General features: G+C 39.1%; 2 protein-coding genes across 2 annotated transcripts; one reads left to right on the forward strand and one right to left on the reverse strand.

Annotated features, from left to right (window-relative positions):
- Positions 1-4,527: 4,527 nt before the first annotated feature.
- Positions 4,528-18,390, reverse strand: duox (dual oxidase). Its single transcript, XM_017713630.2, has 34 exons — positions 18,317-18,390; positions 17,817-17,887; positions 17,642-17,719; positions 17,372-17,530; positions 16,684-16,874; positions 16,185-16,386; positions 15,169-15,335; positions 14,873-14,933; positions 14,339-14,435; positions 13,974-14,064; positions 13,741-13,843; positions 13,465-13,637; positions 13,064-13,239; positions 12,775-12,893; positions 12,544-12,684; positions 12,249-12,362; positions 11,959-12,161; positions 11,388-11,573; positions 10,952-11,177; positions 10,728-10,821; positions 10,375-10,550; positions 9,985-10,054; positions 9,802-9,879; positions 9,210-9,388; positions 8,789-9,019; positions 8,189-8,288; positions 8,036-8,085; positions 7,793-7,920; positions 7,535-7,688; positions 7,089-7,321; positions 6,772-6,930; positions 6,444-6,599; positions 6,152-6,280; positions 4,528-5,842 (listed from the first exon to the last, which is right to left on the reverse strand). Exons 2-34 carry the CDS (start codon positions 17,884-17,886, stop codon positions 5,720-5,722), a joined length of 4,617 nt encoding a protein of 1,538 aa, XP_017569119.2. The 5' UTR covers position 17,887; positions 18,317-18,390; the 3' UTR covers positions 4,528-5,719.
- Positions 18,391-18,576: 186 nt separating this feature from the next.
- Positions 18,577-21,585, forward strand: duox2 (dual oxidase 2). Its single transcript, XM_017713636.2, has 8 exons — positions 18,577-18,645; positions 18,994-19,166; positions 19,785-19,842; positions 20,013-20,147; positions 20,339-20,546; positions 20,661-20,875; positions 21,085-21,302; positions 21,416-21,585. Exons 2-8 carry the CDS (start codon positions 19,020-19,022, stop codon positions 21,422-21,424), a joined length of 990 nt encoding a protein of 329 aa, XP_017569125.2. The 5' UTR covers positions 18,577-18,645; positions 18,994-19,019; the 3' UTR covers positions 21,425-21,585.
- The last annotated feature ends 7 nt before the right edge of the window (positions 21,586-21,592 follow it).

Genomic DNA, 21,592 nt, shown 5'->3' on the forward strand with positions numbered 1-21,592 from the left:
TCCTTTCACTGGAACTAAGGGGCCGAGCCCAACTCCTGAAAAACAACCCCACACCATAATCCCCTCTCCACCAAACTTTGCACAATGCAGTCAGACAATTATCGTTCTCATGGCAACCGCCAAACCCAGACTAGTCCATTGGATTGCCAGATGGAGAAGCATGATTTGTCACTCCAAAGGAACATGTCACCACTGCTCTAGTGTCCAGTGGCGCCGTTTTACACCACTGCATTCAACGCTCCGCATTGCGCTTAGTGATGTAAGGCTGAAATGCAGCTGGTTGGCCATGGAAACCCATTCCATGAAGCTCTCTATGCTGTTCTTCAGCTAATCTGAAGGCCACGTGAAGTTTTGAGATCTGTAGTGTTTGACTCTGCAGAAAGTTGGCGACCTCTGCGCATTATGTGCCTCAGCATCCGCTGCCATTTTACATGACTTTCCACTTTGGGGCTGAGTTGCTGTCGTTCCCAATCACTTCCACTTTGTTATAATACCACTGACAGTTGACTGTGGAATATCTGGTAGTGACGAAATTTCACGACTGGACAGGTGCCATCCTATCAAAGCACAATGCTGGAATTCACTGAGCTCCTGAGAGTGACCCATTCTTTCACGAATGTTTGTAGAAGAAGTCTGGAGGCTTAGATGCTTGGTTTTATACACCTGTGGCCAAGGAAGTGATTGGAACACCTGAATTCAGTGATTTGGATGGGGGAGTGAATAGTTTTGTCAATATAGTATAGCTTTGATGCAGGTGATCCGAACAACCACTAACCAATCTTAAGCCTCCCTCTCATTGCCAAAATCTTGGGGAAAAAACTTGCTGTCTAATTGCTGTGCCATTCCACATCAAATAATGTCTTTGAACTTTTTAAATCTGGTTTAACACTGTACATCCCATCTTCTTAACAAGAGTTGTTAAGCACCTTCTTGTTGTTTCTGACTCTGTGTCCTTTAGTACTCTTCTCCTCCTTGACCTTAGCTCTGCTTTTAGTATAGTCTCTCACAATATTTGCTGCTTGCCTCGCTGCTATTGCCGTTTCTAGTTTCACACTTAACCTTTTGGTTTTGATTTACCAGCGACTTTTTTTTTAACCAGTGATTTATTTTTCACTGTTTAGAGATCCCAGCTGTTTGCTTATGTCTGTTGTCTGTCCAAAAAGGTTCTTTATTATTATTATTATTATTATTATTATTATTTTTATTATTATTACACCAAAACACATTTTGTCTTTTAGTTTCCTTGCTTTTGTAAAGTTGATGTAATACATTTTAAGTAGAAATGATGTCTGCATCTGAATCTATATATATATGTAGCTGCTGTTAGAACAAAACCTCATATGTCCATTTTTCAGGTTTTGGCATACTTTGAAAGTGCCTGTTCATATTAAATGGAGCAAAAGAAATGTCCCACAATTGCTTGAAAAGATGTCTGGTTCCATTGACTTACATTAAAAGTAAAGTATGTTTTTCCTTTATCCTGTAAAGTAATCATTTTGGAGATGACAGCAGTGATACATACACAAACACACACACACACACACACACACACACACACACACACACACACACACACACACATATATATATATATATATATATATATATATACACACACACACACACAGTTAAAGGTGGGAATCAGTGACTGGAACTGTATCTGGTGCCGGCTGAGAGGGTCAGCAAGCATTGCTTCACTGAACTGAATCATCTCAGTATCTGATAATGATTCTGAAAATGCTCTTTGATCACTGTTAAAATAAATCTTGCCTTATAAGAAGTCAGCTGTGACATAAGAACCTACTACATGTAAATTGACACAGCCATTGCTGTATTTACTGAATAAATACTGAATAATACAGAAACATGTAATCGCAGGGCAGTATGGCGCATATCAGAGCAATTTATTATCATAAACAATTTATTACGCAATAGAAACTCACACCCTGTTTCCCAGAGAAGTTCAGAAAAGGACGAAGTCTAGTCTGGTCTGCATGGCAAAGGAGATCTTATGTCATGGCTGGCCATTATTGAGATCCAGGGTGGACGTTCTACTTTCATACTGGAGCAGTATTGAGATAGATATCTATCTCAGAGATACTCAGAGACATGTTAAAGGGATATTCAAGACATGACTGTAAATTTTGTATTAATGTTGTATTGATATTGTCATGAAGTTGATAGTCATCATTTTAAGACAATTATTCATAATGAACAAAAGGAGCAGGACACACAGGCTAACGTCACAGGGATTGGTAATACTGCTGTAGACATTAACAGAAGTCTAATAGCTCTAAAGGCCACTTGCATGACAAGCGTATATCCGACAGTGTTTGTTTAGCGCTTTGGTTGCATCATATGGCATTTTCATTGTTTGATGTGTAATTTTACCGGAACAGTAAATGTTTCCTGGCACGATTGACCTGTTTTGTTATGGTCTTGCCTGGAACACTGAATTAAACTTGAGCTCTTTGTCCCATTTGCAATACAATGCCACTGCTTATTTTGTGTATTTTGACTAGATGTATTTACAGCGTAACTGTGGGTTCCTTGCAGAAGGTGCACTGAAAAAATGGTCCATGACTGAAATGAGTGAAATGGCTGTACATGAATACAGTATATTACATTAAATAATTTTAATTTAGTTCACTTCTTCTAGCAAGAACTATGTCAATTTTGCACATTCTATTCATATCCTAACAAGAAAAAGGTGCTGTGCATGTACATTTCTGTTCACCAAAGTACAAACAATGTAAAAGTACCTCCAAATGTATACAAGTAGTCTTAAGGTCCAACACAGGTCACAGTCATATGCAAAAGTTTGGGTGGGTCTGGGCAGATGACATGCTTTGCTGATCTTCTAAATGAAAATAAGTTACACGTTCTCTACAAAGAAATCAGTTCTGCTCATTTTAATTCACAATTACTGTTAACATATTGGGAAAAAAAGAAAATGGAATGTGAGTCGTGCAAAAGTTATATCAAATTTTCTATTTTATGTTTTCTTTTTTTCCCAATATGGTAAACTCAGCAAATAAATAGAAACTGTGCACTAAACCTTTGATTAAACTTTGTATAAAGGCATAAGGTAAAGTTGCAGTATGGAAGTTAGATTAAATCTCTAGGTTGTGGGCTACAGAAAAGAGTTTTTATGTATAATTATAATAATAATTACAATAACAACAACAATATAATAATAATAGTAGTAATAATAATAATAATAATAATTATTATTATTATTATTATTATTATTATTATTATTATGTCATTGTGCCTCATCCAAAGTCACATAGAAAAATAAAAGGACAAGTGATCAGGAGGGGGTTTCAGTTTGACTACAATATGACAATATTGTATATACAATATCAATATCTTTGTTACAGCTTTGTTTGTGCTCTTTATGACTGATTTAATTTAGGGCAATTTGTACTTTTATGCTTTTGTAAGTGTTTCTGCAACTACTGACACTTTTACATCCTGGCAGTGAGTTTTAGACATTCAGTTTTTTCTCATGTTACCATGCAAAACAGTTTCTACATTCATTTAGTTCATGTTATTTATGAATAGTAGGCCTATATGGAGTAAAAATACTAGTTTTGTTCATGTCCCATAACTGTTATTTCATTCTTTTAATAAAGAAAATTACATTATTTTGTTGAAACTGCACTGAAAACAGTTATATGCAAATTGTCATTGTATTTAGTTCATATTCAGAAAATCTGAAAATAAGTTACACATTCTTTACAGATAGCACACTTTAATACATTTTTTCTGCATTTTTATTTAGAAATATCTATTTAGAAAAAATAAATGATATAAGATGTGCAATACATTTTTTCCCAATATGTTAAATTCAGCGCTAAAATGCTGAAACTAAAATGCTTAACTAAATACAAAAATACTTAACTAAATACTAAAAATTGAGATGCAGAAAATGTGGGAAAACCTTGAAAAGTATTAGTAATGTCTGAAATAAGAATGCGCAATACTGTACATTTTATTGTTACTGTAATTGACTTAAAATTGTAATATAGACTAAGGTGTGCATGAGAGTAAACAAATATTGTTTTTATATAATATTTTTTCCAAGAATAACAAAATCTCTTTAAAAAAGATACATGAAAAGAAATGTCTTAAGAAATGTTTTCAGAAATGAAAGGAAAAATACAGTAAATGATTTACATTATAGAGGTTTCAACTGTCAACAGGAAAATTGATATAAGTACAGGGAATGTGTCGCAATGATTGTCTGTGGTAATCGACCACACTTCACAGATGCTAAAAATAATGGAGTATTCCTTTAATGTAAATGTTGCTGTAGTTCTCCATAATGTTACTGATATGGAAATGTTAACATTGTAAATATTCATGCATTTTGGAATTGACAGTGCAGTTCACAGAAGCTGAAGTTATAATCATTTGCATTACTGCAACATGCAGTCTCTTCCAGACAATACTGACAGCACAAATTTTAATTATTCAGTTTTCTTTCCATATAGAATTTGAAAAATTGTTAATGCAGTTGATTAAAAAAGTGGAAACACTCTGTGATAAAAAGGAGAAATATGTTAACAAAATGCAAAAATCCTTTTATTGTGAACTTCACGCATTCTAAGATGTAATAATACCATAGGTTGTATGTTATTACCATGAGGTTGACATTGAACTACTGTACAGCATAATGGGATATGGCATAAAAAAAAAATTAAGTGTTTTTATTTTGATGATTCAGAGTTTGATGTTTAAAACACTTGAAGTGTTACACGTTTGTATTATAGTATTATTTGGATTGTTGTAATAAAATACAGAAACACTGAGGTGTTGACCAACATTTTGTTGTTTGTTATTGTCAGACATAGGTTTTAAGTTATGTTTATGCATATTATACGCAAAGTTAAAATGTTAAATGTGTAATTACAATAAAACATATGAGATATGCAAAACATGGTGAATAAATATGTTCATTATTTGTTTTTTTTAGGAACATATTTATAGGCCTGAAAAAAATAACGTTCATTTTTTCATGCATAAATTTACTGTAAATAACTGGCTGAGTTGCATTTTACAGTTAAAATGTAAAAATACAGGATACTATGGTATTTTACGTGCTGTAAACATACAGCAGAATACGACTACACCACATTTCGTGGTCAGGTCACTGTGTGTAGATGTAAACATTTTACTGTATGTGTTTAAAATATGTATTAAATGTTTTCAGTAATGAAAGATATTTAATAGAAACAAAATAAAAACACATCAATGGACTTCAGTGTCAGTGACTTTAAACAAGTAACATAAAAGAACAATGAGCAGGCTTAGTGGTAGCCATGTATAGAGTGATGTATAAGTATATGTATCTGCCAACATAAACTTTGCAACCTTTGTATATCACTTCTGTTAAGAGGTCTGGTAGCTTTAAAGAAGGGTCTAAAGAAAGACATGAAAAATTCAACATGTGCTTACAGTTTGTTTCATTGTAGATGTTTTCAATAAAGAACATTGATATATCACATTCAAGGTCAAAAGTGCTATTTCTACTTAAAGAATCACTTTTTTAAAACACCTATTAATAAAAAAAGTAATTGAAGTTGAAAAAACCTAGCAGAAGCACACAACTATAGAAACAGTGTACTTCTCCACTCACAACAGATCATCTACTCAGATCCCTTCATTGTCAATACAGCATTTTGATAAACTAAATATAGGAGCAACAGTGCAGCTAGAAGTTCTCATAATGATGGATGAAATATGCTTGATCGCGTTTGTTCATCTGCTGGCAGGCTTTCTCTACGTTCTTTGTCAGACCAGGAGGGCCACAGCTGAACACGCCAATTTTTCCCACCTTAAAAAAAGAAACAAAGGTGTTATGTAGGCTTCAGCTCAGACACATCAATGGACTTTACTGCCAGTGAGTTTAAACAAGTAACATATAGAACAATGAGCAGGCTAAGTGGTAGCTATGCATAGAATGATGCATAAGTATGTGTAAAAGGGAACTGTTATAAAATTGTGAATCATCTCTTGTGAACTGGTTAAGGGGACTTTCCATCTAGGATATCTCAGAGATGCAATACAGTAACATGGTGACACATTGTGGCATAAAGATATGTATTCACTGGGCGTGTGGGAAATGTATGAGACATGGTAAGACCTCAGGGTGAACTTCCTGCAGGGAGCTGAAGAAGGCCAAAAAAGGTGGACGTCCAAAGTGTGTGACAGAACGCAGGCCAGTAAACAGACTCCTGTTCCACACTTTCTGGAAGTGGCGCTCACACACATACTGAAGAGAGAAAGAGAAAAAAACGTTAAAGATTTAGCCAATGCACAGCGTTTTGTTTGAGTAGTTTTAGTGTTTAATATGTTCACTTTCTTAATTTTCATGCAGCATGCCAGATAATCTTAGTCATCTTGAATGTGTGATAGGTCAGGTATGTTGTTCTTACCAGCATGGTGGTCCGCAGATCAAATTTCTCTGCCAGCTGAGTGATGTAGATGTGCACAGACACCAGCTCCTGATCATCCATCTCCTCAACCTCTCGTATGATATCAGACACCCACTCAAACTGCCGCTGTGTCCGCGTCACCCAGATAAAGTACACCTAGTGGAGGGTCAGACACAGTGCTTTAACATCATAACAGTAGCACGTCTCACGTCTAAATAAACACAGAAGAGCCCGCAAGACATATGCTGATGAAACATGAAAGCTTGTATCTACTGATATATGCAATCTTGATGTGATTTATTTTGTTGTATTTTTTCATGAAGATTACCTTTTTGCATTGAACTCTGAGTTTTGTTGAAGACTTAAACACAAGATCCTTCAATATTGAAGCAAAGGGAGTAACTCCAATACCTCCACCCACCAGAACAGACACTTCAAAGTCTTTCCATTCCTGGTGCCCCTCCCCAAAAGGTCCGTCCAAATACAGCTGAGGATATGTTAAAGAGAGTAAGTCTGGCAAAACATGTAGGATCAATTTCCCAAACACAACATTCAGCCAAACATACTGAAGTAAAATACAAATTTTAGGTCATTAGGTTATCACAATTTGGAGCGACAGCATTTGGAAGAGCTCTATATCATTACTTTGGGATAAGACCCCAACTCCTGCAGTCTGTCTGGGTTGTAAACCTCTCGCAGTTTGCTTGTCCATGGTCCCACAGCACGGATGTGCAGGCTCAGGGTGTCTTCGTGAGGTGCAGAGGTCAAAGTGAAGGGGTGGTACTCGTCTGTGCCCAGCTCTAGACAGGCCACCCGCACCCACTGACCTGAACGGTACGCAAAGCCCTGGGGCCGTTTAAACTCCAGATATGTCACTCCTGCCATTGGACATAGATACTTATATAACAGGTGCTTATCATACATGCTTATAGAATGCTAAACACTGATATAGCAATTGGTTTCAATGGAGACATCTAAATTAGGATTATGAACCCAAGCAGACCACAAATACTTAATACTGACATGCTCTACAAAAAGAAAAGCTGGTGCAGACACAGAGCTTTGTCCTGGATGTGTGTTGTATTCCATACCTGAGGGCAGCAGTTCAGCTTTCACAACAGGAATCTCCACCTTTTTCCTACTCAGGCTGATGAGTTTGTCCAAGAGATAGAGAAGGGCAGGAGGGATCAGGTAGATGTAGAAGCGTGGCTCCTGGAGGAGGGCAAAGCTGCCATGGATCACCGTCTACCACGAGAAGAGAGTAAAGAGGGAGAATGATTACTGAAAATTTCTGCAACACTGCCTCTTCCTATCAACAGCTTATGATACTGTTAAAGGTTTATTCTTACCAGTGCATAGACAAGCACATAGAAGTAATGTGTGATCCAGAAGCCTCTGAAACTGATACGTCTGAAGTAGTGTGTGGCAAAGACATACATAAAGGCTAAGATTAAAAGCAGAATGACCCCTGTGAGACCTGTGAGAGACAGGGGGAAACACAATGAGATAAACCATCAACACATCAATAGCCCATTAAGCTTTTGCCTTTTTCACCCTCAGGGAAGATTTTAACTATTTACATGCTCCCCTACCTGGCACTGTAGCAAAGATCCAAAAAGTCCATTTCAGAGGCAGCTCTGACCTGTAAATGATTGACACATATTTTAGACAGAGCTCACTCCAGCAGTACAAGGCTAAGGTTATTACTGTACAAGGTTATTGGATGGATTGTATTGACAAATTACCCATTATTGGAAAACACTTTGGGAAACAGGCAGGCAAGGATGCTGAGATCACTGATGCAGAAGATGTAAACATTAACCACATGACCCAAACTGTGAACCACTGTAGGATAAGGGAGGGAAAAGTTAGATTAAGGTCAAGATGACCTACAAATAGGGAGAATCATAAGAAAATATAACCCTGCACAGCTATTCAAACATCATCACACAGCAAATTCATTCAGCAGATTGAGAGAATGACTTAGAACTCTGCTGTGTAATTGCTTAGATCGGTTTACAGTTCCAGCATATATAAGTTATTCTTGATTTCCTCTTAACAAGCAACATGTCCCAAATTACACTTTATTGAGTGGAGAGTGCTAAAATAAACTGCATCACTTTGTATTCATGGTTACAGTTGAAAGTTGATACACCAGAGTGCCCATTGTATGTATTAATATCCAGTAGATTCTCTATGGAAAAGTTTTCCTTTTTTGGCTAGTTATCACCAGCATCTAACACTGAAATCTTCACCATGATTTCCAAAGGAAAACTGACAAAATTGTTTTCATATTGGTATTAAAGGGCAGCTATTCAAGTTAAGAAGCAGTTTAATCTCCTGACCTGTAAGGATGATAGCCGTCATTGCCATGAGGCGATGGAGGTCTATAGCAGAGTCGAAGGGAATGTATCTGTTCAGGAAGGTCTCCCTGAATATAGTTATCAGATTTCGACACACAGTGAGGAGCATGTATGGAAACAGGAAAGAGATGGCGGCAGCAGAGCCTCGGGACACGATGATGCCCACTATAGAGGTTTCTGGGACTCCAGAGGAGTCAGCCTGTAAACCATAGTCTGCACAAAAAGAAATTTATTTGTATCTGTCTGGTGTATTATAACCAGTTCACTCAGCAGAAGTGGTAAGTATAAAAGCTGTGCAATCAAAAGCTAAGATGAGCTTTCTGCAGTCACAAAGTGCTCTGTAAATGTCCTACAATTAATCCCAATAAAGGTGCCTGATGAAGAAAAGTGAGGGTAAACTCACACCAACATCTGTCCAGAGCAACACCAGCAGTGATACCATAGATGACAACAAGACACACAATATGGCGGCGGTAGTTTTCCACAAAGCGTTTAAAGTGCTGGATCTTCTGCTGGACAGGGCTCCTGATGTAGCGCTCTCTCTGAGGCTTGACATAAACCTTGGGACTAGAGAAGCCCAACCTGAAAAGAGCACCAAGCAAGTACATAATTATAAACTCTTACTTTAAGTGAAGCCACATTCCACCCTTGAGGTATTCAAAGAATATACACCTGGTTTAAAAGATTCTGTAATTGCTAGTGAAATTTAGCAGACATCATGTCACCTCATTACATCAAACCCACAAACACTGATGGTTTCATACGACAGTAATCTGAAAATGACAGGGATCACTGAAGCTGAGGTAAATCCTGATGGAGCACATGATAATTATACATGGACACTGAACATGCAACATAGTTAAATCCTGCAACAGTTTCATAAGCTAATTACACAGCAATATGGCTATTTCCAACACAATTTAAAAACCTCTGATGTGTCTTGTTCTTAATCTAACATATAGAGAACACTGATAAATCATAAGTGAAGCGTTCACTTTTTTCTTTGACGAAGCTCTTGGCCAAAATCAACAGGACAATTGTGCATGAATTCAGCTTCATTTTCAAATGGGGAACTGTAAAAGAAAGAAGGAAACTGTGAAAAGATTTATTTTCATAGACCCAACAAACATTCAGAGGTGTGGAAGTTAGATAAAGCAAAATTACCTCCATTTATTTACCTGTTTTTGTCTCTTAACATGAAAGACACACGTGGCTGGACCTGCCTGTTCTTGCTGTGCATCTCCATTCCTGCAGGCATGAACAAACACCATGTATTCAGTAATGAACAGTGTGGCAAAGGGCTTAAATGCAAGGACAGTTGACTGTATTCATACTAATTGGGAGAACTGATGGCTCCCCAGCTGGTTGCATGACAGATATGAACACTTCCAACTGCACTGCGTTACTCAGAAAGATTAGTATGTGGAATCTAAATGTGAAGACACTGGTAGTGTAAAGGGTCACAAATGAGCCAAGGTTGATAAGACACTTGAAAGGCTTTTCAACTGCATGTAAAAGAGATTGTTGTGAGGATAGGGTAAGACAAATGAACAAAAGAGACATGTCACCTTTAATATTCAGTTGTGCAAACTTCAGAACGTTCTCATGGTCTTTGAGTAAGAGGTGAAAGTCTTCCCAGGTGATGTACTCTTTATCATCAAAGCCTGCAGCCTGAAGCATAGCTGCTGTGGCATCCTCTGCCTGGCTCTTAGATAGAACATTACTGGAGATTTCCAAGAAAGACCTGGACAAGGCATGAAAGAACATTTGCAATGCAATTATACACTGTGGGCTATCTAGCTTAAAATAATTACCTCATTCCAAGTAAACATTATTAGTGTTAAAAAGTCATTGGCTAGTCAACAATTAGTAAGGAATTAATTTGAGAAAATGGCTGGCCTAAATAGACATCAGAGCTGACCTCAGCAAAGAACAAAAATCCTCCTTGGACAGGAAGCCGTCTCCTCTAATATCATGCATAGAGAACAACAGTTTGGACTTCTCTTCCGGTGTCCCTAAATTGAAGAACCCAACACATAGTTATTAGGTAGAGTTAGTATTTATGTACAAAGGTTAACACATACAAGTACTGGCTGCAGTGTTCTTGATGTCCGATTAAAGTCAGTAAGATCTTTTAAGCTTAACCTTTCATGAAGATGACGAGAACATCGAGAAACTCTTGAAAGGAGAGGTATCCATTCCCATCTTTATCTGCCAGAGAAAACATGGACTCCACGAAAAGTGAGTCAGGTCTCAGCCCCAGAGCACAGGCAAATTCAGCTGCTGTGAGCTCACACTGTAGAACCTCTCTAGTTCTTTTACTGGATACACCACTCAGGTCTCCTGCATCACTTCTATCAATCTCTAGAACCTGAGAACAGAATACAGGTTTAAGAAGCTTAAGTGTCTGACTGTGATTACCAGTATTACACTGCCATATAAGACATGCCATAGAGGCAGATGGAAATAAGGACTAGTATACATTTAAGATAAATAAACATACAAGTGGTCTGACATGCAGGTTTTCATGTGAAACACCATATCAAAGAAAAAACTAATCAGACATGAACAATATTCATACTTTTGCAAATGCTTGTCTGAAGAAGGTTTCCACTATCTGAGCTCGCTGCTCCTTGGTCACAGCCTCCTTCAGCAGTTCTTTTTCACTCATCTCTGTCATTGTCAAGCAGCTGGTCATTCCTTCCTCATCAGAGTGCAGTAGACCTATGAACTCTGATCTCTGCACACTATCCTCAAAAAACAGAACCTGCAGACGTAGAATAAATACTTCAGAAAGATAAATGGCATCTGCCAAAATGAATATTTGTTTTATTTTCATTACTGAAGATGAATACATAGCATATTACAAAAAGCAGCTCAAAATGATCTAAAAAAAACTCTTTCTAACAGTGCACTACAACAGTTAGCTCTGTTTCAACATACTACCAATGTCAAAATGTACTGGGAATGTAGTGGATTTAAATGCATGAATATATGTGCAGAAATTAACCTTTTAACTGAATAATAACCTTTTTGGCTTAGTAGTCAGTTATGAACGAATATAAATTATGATTATAAAACAAATATATAGAGTGTAAGGAAAGGACCTGTTGACAGGTGCTTAGATTTAAATGGGGTTAATTATTTCCTACCAAGTCATACTCTTTGGGGATCTTCAAAAGTAAGGCACGTTGTTGGTGGTCATTGGACAATAACACTTCCAGCCACTCCTGGTTGCCCAGATTATGAGAGCGCAGTGGATTTGCATTTTCACTATAAATATGGAGTCTTTTGTTTTTGTCTATCACCAAGCTGACTGGCTGGGGAGTCTCTGTATACCCCTGCCACTCACATGCTAGGCAAACAGAGATTACACATAAATTAGTACCTTATGTAACATTTCTTCAAATACATTATCAGCTGATGACAATGCAGGTGGTACCTGTAATTCCATTATTAGGTTCTTTATCTTTGCTGGGTCCTCTGGTCCTTTTCAGGAACTTTCTGTATTTGGCTGCCCGGATTTTGGCCACTAGGTAAGCCACAAGAAGACTCACTGTTTATAGTTGGGAGATAAAAAAAACAACATTTTATAAACACTGTTTTTGAGTAATGAGAGTTAATAAACACTGAAAAGTACACAGCCTTCTTGCTGTATACAGTACAATAAAAAAGGACAAAGTATACAGACTTCTTGTAGCTGGAAAAACAATAAATGCCTGACCACTCATACTGACCTACAGGAAAGAAGAAAAGGATAATAACTACAATGCCATAGCCAGCTTTGCTGCTAGTGTCAAAGTAACTCATGGACGTAGCTTTAGTGCAAGGTTGCAGATCAGAGGCTGTGACTGGCTGAGGCTGAGGGCAGGGATCACCTGTATGTGAATGGAAAACAATCGATGAAATATTGATGAATTATGCACATGGAAAGAGTAGAGGCAGAAATAAGTATGTTTTCTGTTTACCATTTAACCAGAAGAACACATTCTTTTGAATGTCTTCACTCTCTGCACTGGTGATGGCAAGAAGGATATCATAATATGTGGTGTTCCTTATAGACTGGATCTCCTCCTCTGTGAATAAACTATAAATGCAGCACATAAACAATAATTAAGGGATATACTGAAGAAAATTAACATGTTTGAATTTGGAAACATTTTCAATTAACACATTTCTATGTTAAAATCTATGACGTGATTTTCACTAAAGGGATGTGACGAATACAAGATGCCTGGCGTTTGGCAAGTGGCCTACCCATTTTGTTTATTTTCAAACCAGAAGCGGTCTGCATTTCTGATGCGGTCAAACTGGTCCAGGAAGATGGAAGTGACCACTGGGCCTGGTCCTCCATCTCCCTCCAGCAGAGCTCCAACAAACAACTCCAGCTTGGAGATATCATTTTTATATAGCTCAGACAGGTCCTTGAACAACTGGTACAAAAACAGCAATTGCAGAATGAGGGCCAGCGAGAACATGTTCAATAAATGAATGTGCTGCATAGAGTGAATCTATATAACTTTATAACTATATAACACTATGTCTGCACGTTTGCACTTTGTTCTTTTTGTTCCTTGTTGCACCATGTTGTTCCTGGAGGAATGTAATTACACAGATGGAATAACAATAAAAACCTCTTGACTTGACTTGAACTTTACCTGTGGATTGGTCTGGTTTAGTTTGGGATTGATCTCTCCCCAAGTTTGAACTGGTGACAGGTTGAGGGCCTCTCTGACCTCATTATAACTTGGCAGCCCAAAGTCCCGTCCTCTCTGAATGGTCAGAGCTGCTGCATCAGAACGTGAGAACTTCAATGTACCATACATGTAGTCTGAAAAAGAAAAAAAAAGTGAAGGTAGCTTTGACAGCTCTACATTAATAACTAGGACAGATGTAGGGGAGGGGAGCAACAAGCAGGAAAGAAAGGTAAGAACCTCTTAAATCCTCAACGATTACATTGTCCTCTCTCTCCGCTATCTGAGAAGCCATACCCATTATCAGATCGTCCACATCCTGGGCAGATTTTAGGTTTGGGTTCTACAGGAAGAAATCAAGATTAAAAACCTGCTTGGTCATTCAGTTTCAAATACATTTGGACTTTATCCAGATTAACCTAATTGCCACACTGTGATATTTGTTGAACCAGCATTTCTCTGTGCTGACTCACATTTCTGTTCCAGAAACTGTTACACAAGCGCACCGCTGGAGATGTCCTCCCATCAAAATTCACAACACTCCTGTAGTGACAAGTCCTGTTTCTGGAGCAAGAAAGTAAACACTCATGGCAAACATTGCACACACTTGCACGCAATTAAAATAACATTACTTCAAGAATAATTACGTAGATTAGAAGCAATTTGTATATACTTTAGATCAGGGAGATGATGTTTATTGTGTAACGTTACTCACTACTGATACTAAGTGGTGCGTGTAAGACGTGCCAGTGAGGACAACACCAAAAAATACAGTTATAGAGTAGTTTAACTCATTCTGACAACACAATGTTTTAAAAGTGTGGTTGTGATTATTTACCTCATGTACACACCAGGGGGAACCAGAGTCAAGCCAAACCTCACAGCAGCAGCCTGGAACTCAGGAGAGACTCCAGGATCCACATATTTCTGATAGCCTAGCAAGGACGTTCAGAGACAGTTTAGAAAGCACACTAAACTGCTATAGCTAGATTTTCCTTTTACACATATGTAAAGGAGTATGCATGACTTAATAAATCATTTTCAGAATATGCATTGGCCCTGTATTTTACAGGCTGTTCTAAGAAATGTCACTGAATGTATTTTAATCACAAATGAATCAGAAGAAATTATAATACAAAGTTTAAATATGCCACTTTTCATGTTCTGGGCCTAAAGCAAGAATAGTCCAGCAAAAACAGCTCTCTCAGCAGAAATGACATTCTAGGCTTGTGTTAACCTGCACTGACGTAGCTGAAGCCCACTGAGCTCATTAAACAGAGCCTCAAGTGGCAACTCACTAAACCACAGGTAACTGGAGTATGTTAGCTCACCACACACAGTCACAGGTGCACACACTCATGCAACCTCTCACCTGGGTATGGAGGCACCAAGACTCCAAGGTATGCAGGCAGCCACTCATAGAACGCAATATTCTAATACAAGAATGAAATAAAGAGGGTTATTTACGAAGGGATAAATCATACAAACACCAGTATCAGGAATTGACTCATGCCTACAGACTAATGTTTGAGTAGCCAGTAGCTAAAACAAAGGCATCTTAATCCCTGTTGCAGAAAGTGTATGAGGCAACCATACACATTGAGATACTTTGATAAATTGGCACCTGCTCTGTGTGGTTTCTAAATAACAGAGGACTTTTCTCTCTACCTGGAATGTGGCAATAACTCTCTTCCTGGCATTCTGGAAAAGCTCCTCATCTGACCACGAAGGGTGGTCTTCGTGCAGCTGAGAGGCAAGGTAATTATGGTAGCGAAACCAAATAATCCCCTCAGCTACTGTGAAGATGTTCTCATTGGCCCAGGCATTCCCAAACTCTGAGGAGACCAAACAAAATCAGAAGACACAGTAAAAGATTTACTGCTGTTTATTTTGCTACTAGTTTGCTGCGACAGCTGCATGAAGGAATAACGTATAACATTAAGTTTTCCCACTTAAATTAAAACCTGAAATACTGGATATTCTACAGCACTAAAGAAAACCTGCTGATAAGGTTCAAATCATGTGAATGCAAAAGATTTCTTAGGACAGTGACAATTTGATTCTGCCATCTGATTAGGCGGTGTTTTTCCTACCTAGACACTGCTCAAAGGCTTTGGTTCATTGAGACATACTTTACCACAAGGGATATTTCGCATAAATGATGAATAACAACTTAAAAGAGCAACAACAACACAGTCATTGTTTGGAGGATTTAGCGAGGTCAGGCAAACATAAAAGACCAGGTGGACAACAAATACCAGCATGTAATGAAGACTGAATCCGTTTTGTTAACTGAATAAGGTCATCCTAAACTAAGATTTGATACATTCTGAGGATTCTGGATGCCGTTTAGCAGAATGAATACTAAATAGTTGAGGTGCCAAATTACATACTGGCACTCTGTCCACTACGTCAGCATAACCCCAGGCTAAATAAACATAGGCTGAGAAGTTTTGCTACGCTTTTAATTAATTTCCTTGAGACTTTAATCTATGTTTCAGGTGTGTTGGCAGCTTGAGTAGAGCGAAACGCTCTCCATCTCCACCTAACACAGACAAAAGCCTCAAGAGATGTTGACCAAAATCACTGCAGTCATTAACAATATGGTAATATTTACCAAGACATATTATTTGTTGTTTCTTTAAATCATAATTGAATGTGTCCAATAGGCAGCTTCATTTTACCATACAGGCCCTCTGGGCCAGTCTCTCCATTGCAAGGGTTTGGCGCACTCCACATGAAATAGTTGTTGTCACTCTGCTTTGGCATGTTCTTATCAGAACCCGACGACAGCAGGCCTCCTTGGAAACTCCTGAGTGCATCACTCCATGAGCTGGAAGAGCCATAGATCGAGCTACCGTCTATCCAAGCTGTCACATGGTTCACCTGTAAGGATTAAAGAAATGGGTGGGAAATGTCTAATAGACTCCAGATAGAAAGTGGTTCAGAATTTAAGTTCTAGGACCAGCAAAAGACATAAATATCTAAAAAAACTATTCATAAAGGTACAGTATATTATGAAACTATGCTAAATTGTGTAAAACTGTGGCAAAATGTATAACTTTTGGAGGCTGAGCTTGTTATTAAAGTATCTGTTATGCCCAATCATACTTGTTATATTACTTATCTTTACTTCAAATTGACAGTATTGAGTGTCATATTTTTGTGGATATTCTGTCTTACTTGGGTCCTGGGATTGTTTGGGCTCTTTCCAGTTGATTGGTCCCACTGTGCACGCTGGAAAGGGAGCAGGACTCTGTGTGTTGAAGAGTTGGATCCATGGACAGGGTCATTTGGTGAGACTGGAATGTGCATGAACTCAGGTGGACAGCCAGGTATTCGGGACTCCGCAATCTCCAACACTACATGGTAACCTAACGGCCAATAGCGTGACTGTTAGCTATGTCATCAGAAAAATGCCCAATTTGCTGTATTAACAAAATGATCCTGCAGTCAGTGAGCTTCAAGTGACAATGTTTCATCGCCATACTGTGCACAAACCCTTGCTGGCTGAGAGGGACTTTTTTAGACCAGGGCTGCCCAAACTTTTTGTCTCAGGGTGATGTTTGTGGTGGGTCAAGAGCCAAAAACCAAAATGACATACAAATGAAGAAGGTAGGCAAGTTTCAAATTGAGTTTTAAAAATTGTATAACATCATACTACATTTTTTTTTACCAAAATACAAATACAATTATTTTAACAGGAAAATAAGGATTTAAGAGATATCTAGTATAAAATATGTTGACACTCTCATTGGCTGAGGGATTAAGACATCTTTAATGATTGTGAATCTGACTTTTGGTCTGGTACTTATCAGTGTCAGGAGCCCTGCGGAGGTCATACATTAGCACAGGTAAAGGGAACTCTCACCGAAAAACACGGAGAGCACGGTCTGGTTGCGGATAGAGAGAAGAGCCGGGTCTCCGCTCATGGCGGCGTTGCTGATCAGGCGGGCGTTCGGCAGCTCTTGCAGAGGCTGGTAAGAGCCGTCCGAGTAGCGCGCAGGCAGAAGGCGCATGAACGGCGCACCTGCACACACGCACGCGCACACACACACACACACATACATACACAGGTGTTCATGTGTTCACACACAGCGCTGGAGAAGTGAATTAGAGGCTGCAGCGTGGAGCGGTTTACCTGCAGCGCCGCGGCGGTGATAGGCCAAGTTATTGTACCAGCCATCGTACCTCTGAACTTCCCATGTGATGCTGGAGTCTGTGAGGAAACATAAAACACAGAGGACACAGTTTCACACAGAGACGGTTTAATGTTCACTAAACTACAGTAACAACAATCAGTTCACTTCACTTACGCGCTGTGTGGAGGGTGAGAGTGAGAGAGAGCGCCACGAGAGTCCAGCACGGACTCCTGCGTAAATCCATCCTGCATAGAGAGAGAGAGAGAGAGAGAGAGAGAGAGAGAGAGAGGCAGTCAAGCGTTGCTCTTCAGAAGTAGGTCCTGTAAAGAGCTCTTGAGCTGAGAAGACGCGAGATAAAAGTCTCAGAAAAGCACGAGGGACAAATACCTGACGTGTGTCAGGTATTTGTGTCGATGTACTTTGATATGCTAAACAAAAAGAGAGAAAGGGAAGCATTTAAACTCAGAATGAGAGTCACATTTCACCGTCTTCTCCGTTTACATGATCTGAGGGGAAGAAAAACGCGCGAAACGTTTAAGTTTTTTTCACCGAGGTGAGCAACAGTTTGCTAAAAAAAAAAGAGAGACCCCAAAAGGAGTTCAATTTCAGCAGTCAGACTAAGAAGCGAGGAGAAGGGGGGGGTAATATAGGTTAGTAGAATTCAGCTCACCCACCTGTAATGGATCCGCTGTAACCGCCGGAGTAAAACTGAGGCGAATGGTCAATGAGAAGTAGAACAAAAGGGTGGGAGTCAGCAGAGAACCTGAACCTGCCTCCAGCTCCAACACAGTCCTGAGTGTGTCAGAGCAGAGTCACAGAAGGGATGGTCATCAGCCTGCTCACACCTCTGTGTTCTCAAAAAACCAATCAATGCAAATCAAGCCAAATATTAGGAAGAGCGAGGATATAAAAGATGCGCGTCGTCGGACAAAGACAATTCCCTCCAGACTCCGACCATCCTGGACATTTTCCCTTCACTTTTTGCTCTTCCTCGCACTCACAGGTAGGCTGATCCACACGCTTCACCATTCCTCTAGATTTAATCATTTCACTGTGGTTTAAATAAGCAGCTCCTCAGTTGGACAATTACACATAATGATCATCATACTAGACCGATTAACAAACCTGCGCGCACTCTTCTAGAAACGCTGCCGCAGGTTGTGTGAACGCTTACAGGCTCTAAACAGCTACCTGCATGCGCGCCTCTGGCACAGAGGTTTAGTGACTATCACCTCAGCCATCCTCAGTTATGCTGTGCAGCTGAAGCAGGACTTGGGCTCTTATCTGCTCATCTGCAGGTAACTGAGCTGCTCGCCGACACTGTCCTCACTGTACCGCCGTCTGCTTTCAGCTTTAGCTCTCGCATTTGGAGGGACGATGACTTTCTACGATGACATTTACCCATTCTACCCGCTACAAAGGACCCCGTTCATCTTCAACACCAGCCTGCTTACTGTCATCTTGGTGTTCCTGGTGCTCACTGTCGGCTTCCTCCTCATTGTGCCAGGAATACGTGGCAAATCGGTGAGTGCGCTCAAGAAACTCGGTCTGTCCTTACAGGTGGCCGCTTACTACTTGCATTCACTCAGTTCCTGGACCTGACAACAGTTTGTTGGATTTGTACTTTTCTTAGGTGGTTTACTTGTACTACTTTTATTTGAATCCACTTTTTATAAACTGTAATCATTCTTTTTTTCCTAATTCGTTTTATGTTGGATTTCTTTGTTATACTGATGAAAGCAGCTACACAGCTCTCATACAGTATCTCAGAAAGAGAAGAACACTTAAAACGCTTAAACTTAAGCTCCTGAGCTTAAAGATAATTGATTCCACTTCAGTTGTACAGGGAGCTGAACAGGCCTACCTGAGGATATTTTTTAAGTTGAGAACTGTTACTCTTACTCAAGTTGTTTTGGAGTTAATTTGACTTCCACTTAAGTCACTGTTTCATTGGAGTAATTAGATGTTTTGGTTTGGTTTTGGCTACACCTCTGGCTGTCTCAAATGAAAGATCCCACAGACAACACCTCACTTATAGGTGGTTAAGCTTTGCTTTGTCCTGTTGTCAGTGTGAATTCCCACTGGGGAAAAGAAGTCTGTACAATATTTTGATTACTAACAGTGTATTTTTTTTCCTTTCAGCGGATTCTCTGGACGTTCAGGATACTCATTAGCTTATTTATTGGAGCGGTTATAGTTGGTGAGTATTTCTTTTTCATAACAATGTTAAACAACACAAACACAGGGAAAATAATATGTCATGTTGATTAACATTTGATCATTTAAGTCATACAAAGTGCAATTTGTGTTCCATAATGCCTTACATTAACTGTGAAGGAGCTCATATGCCAGTTCCCTTTCTTATTTCAGCTCTAAACTTCACTAGTGATTGGGCCGAGGCAAGTTTGAGGGCGAACACCACATACAAATCCTTCAGTAATGTTATGGTGAACGCCAAGGTGGGGCTGCATGTGGGCCTGTATGGAATTAACATCACACTTAGAGGTAAGTCATCCACAAGACATGACTTGTGCCTTTCCTTAATTGCATCAGAATATGTTTTTTATGATTCATATATTGTAAATATTTTGTCATAACTTTCGTGATGGCAAATTACAGTGTTGGTCAGACAGATCGAGTTTTGAGAGCAGTCAGCTTCACTAGTTTGATGAAACTCTTTATATCTGTCCATTCAGGGGATCCTGTGGTACAGTTCAATGAGACCATAGACTACAATGAAATGTTTGTGTGGACAAGCAGCATAGATGAAGAGTATGAGAATGCTTTGAATAAAGGACTTCCCAACCCTATACTGTACATTGCTGAGAAGTTCACCCTCAAAAGCCCCTGCGGCCTCATCTACCAGTACCGGTACTCAGGCAGATACGCCTCAGCCACCCTCTGGTAAGACACACCGATCAGTGTTAATGCTTTTAGAATGTGTAAATGAAGTCCTATTCAACAAATGCAAACAGAGTACAGTAAAGAATGGTGTCTCTCTCCAACTCTTTCCCACAGGACAGCTTTTTGCTGCTGGCTGTTGGCCAACATCCTCTTCTCAATGCCCGTCATCCTCTATGCTGGCTGCATGATGGCTACCACCGCAGCTTTTATCTTCTTCTCCTTGGCCTCCTTCTCTACGATATACAACCTTCCACAGTGCACCTTCACTATAGGAACAGAGTCCTTTGAGACAAATTTCAGTGCTTCCTTTTGGCTTGCTTTAGCTACTGGTACGTATCCTGTAAGTTGAAAGCATTAAGCTTTCATTTATTTCTCGTAAGTGTAGTCAGTTCTGATAATACTACCTTTGATTATTAATGACTGCAATAAAGAAAGCAGCTATAAAATTAGAATTTAAGTTTATGAAGGACTTAAGATGTTTGTTGGTGTGGAAGTCCATTACTGGTCTTGTGTCAGTAACAGACTCTGCTTCTTTCAGGTTTATTGTGTGCACTGATTGGCATAGTGGTGATAATACTAGATGGGCTGCTCCCAGAAAAAATGAGAGAAGTATTCAGTGTCGGCATGGACAGTGATGATGATGATGTTTACTCTGAAAAGGGCTACCTCAATGCCGGCTTCCTTGAAGGAGTGAGTTTGGATGGTGTTATTGTGAAAGGAACGAGCAAAGAACCACAGCAGATCTCCACCTTAACTGTAAGTTTCTGTTCTCTCAGCAAGTAATTATATGAACACTTACTGGCATTAATAATGCACAATGACTCAATAATGCTGAATGAAATGATTGCATTTTTAATCTGTCTCCACAGAAATTTTGAGAAACAACCTGTTTCACACAAGGCCATCTTTTCCAGTACTTGAAACCCATACATCCTGCAGAATGAATTTTTTGCTGGGGGTAGCTGTAAATGCAACTGTAAACATTTTTTTTCAGTCTGCCTGTGAATTCTTATCTGTGTAAATATGTAAATACATGTACTCGAGTT

This window comes from Pygocentrus nattereri, chromosome 11 (assembly GCF_015220715.1).
Source record: "Pygocentrus nattereri isolate fPygNat1 chromosome 11, fPygNat1.pri, whole genome shotgun sequence".
Taxonomy (NCBI): Eukaryota; Metazoa; Chordata; class Actinopteri; order Characiformes; family Serrasalmidae; genus Pygocentrus; species Pygocentrus nattereri.

Bases quoted from the DNA above. Each gene is read 5' to 3' on its own strand.
- duox2 (XM_017713636.2), top strand. From the start codon at position 19,020: ATGACTTTCTACGATGACATTTACCCATTCTACCCGCTACAAAGGACC. The intron at 19,843-20,012 runs GTGAGTATTTCT...TTCTTATTTCAG, and splicing joins TATTGGAGCGGTTATAGTTG to CTCTAAACTTCACTAGTGAT. The intron at 20,547-20,660 runs GTAAGACACACC...TCTTTCCCACAG, and splicing joins TACGCCTCAGCCACCCTCTG to GACAGCTTTTTGCTGCTGGC.
- duox (XM_017713630.2), bottom strand. From the start codon at position 17,886: ATGGATTTACGCAGGAGTCCGTGCTGGACTCTCGTGGCGCTCTCTCTC. The intron at 12,894-13,063 runs GTAGGCCACTTG...CTGCATTTATAG, and splicing joins TTTGAAAATAAACAAAATGG to TTTATTCACAGAGGAGGAGA. The intron at 12,363-12,543 runs GTCAGTATGAGT...AACTATAAACAG, and splicing joins CCTTTTCTTCTTTCCTGTAG to TGAGTCTTCTTGTGGCTTAC.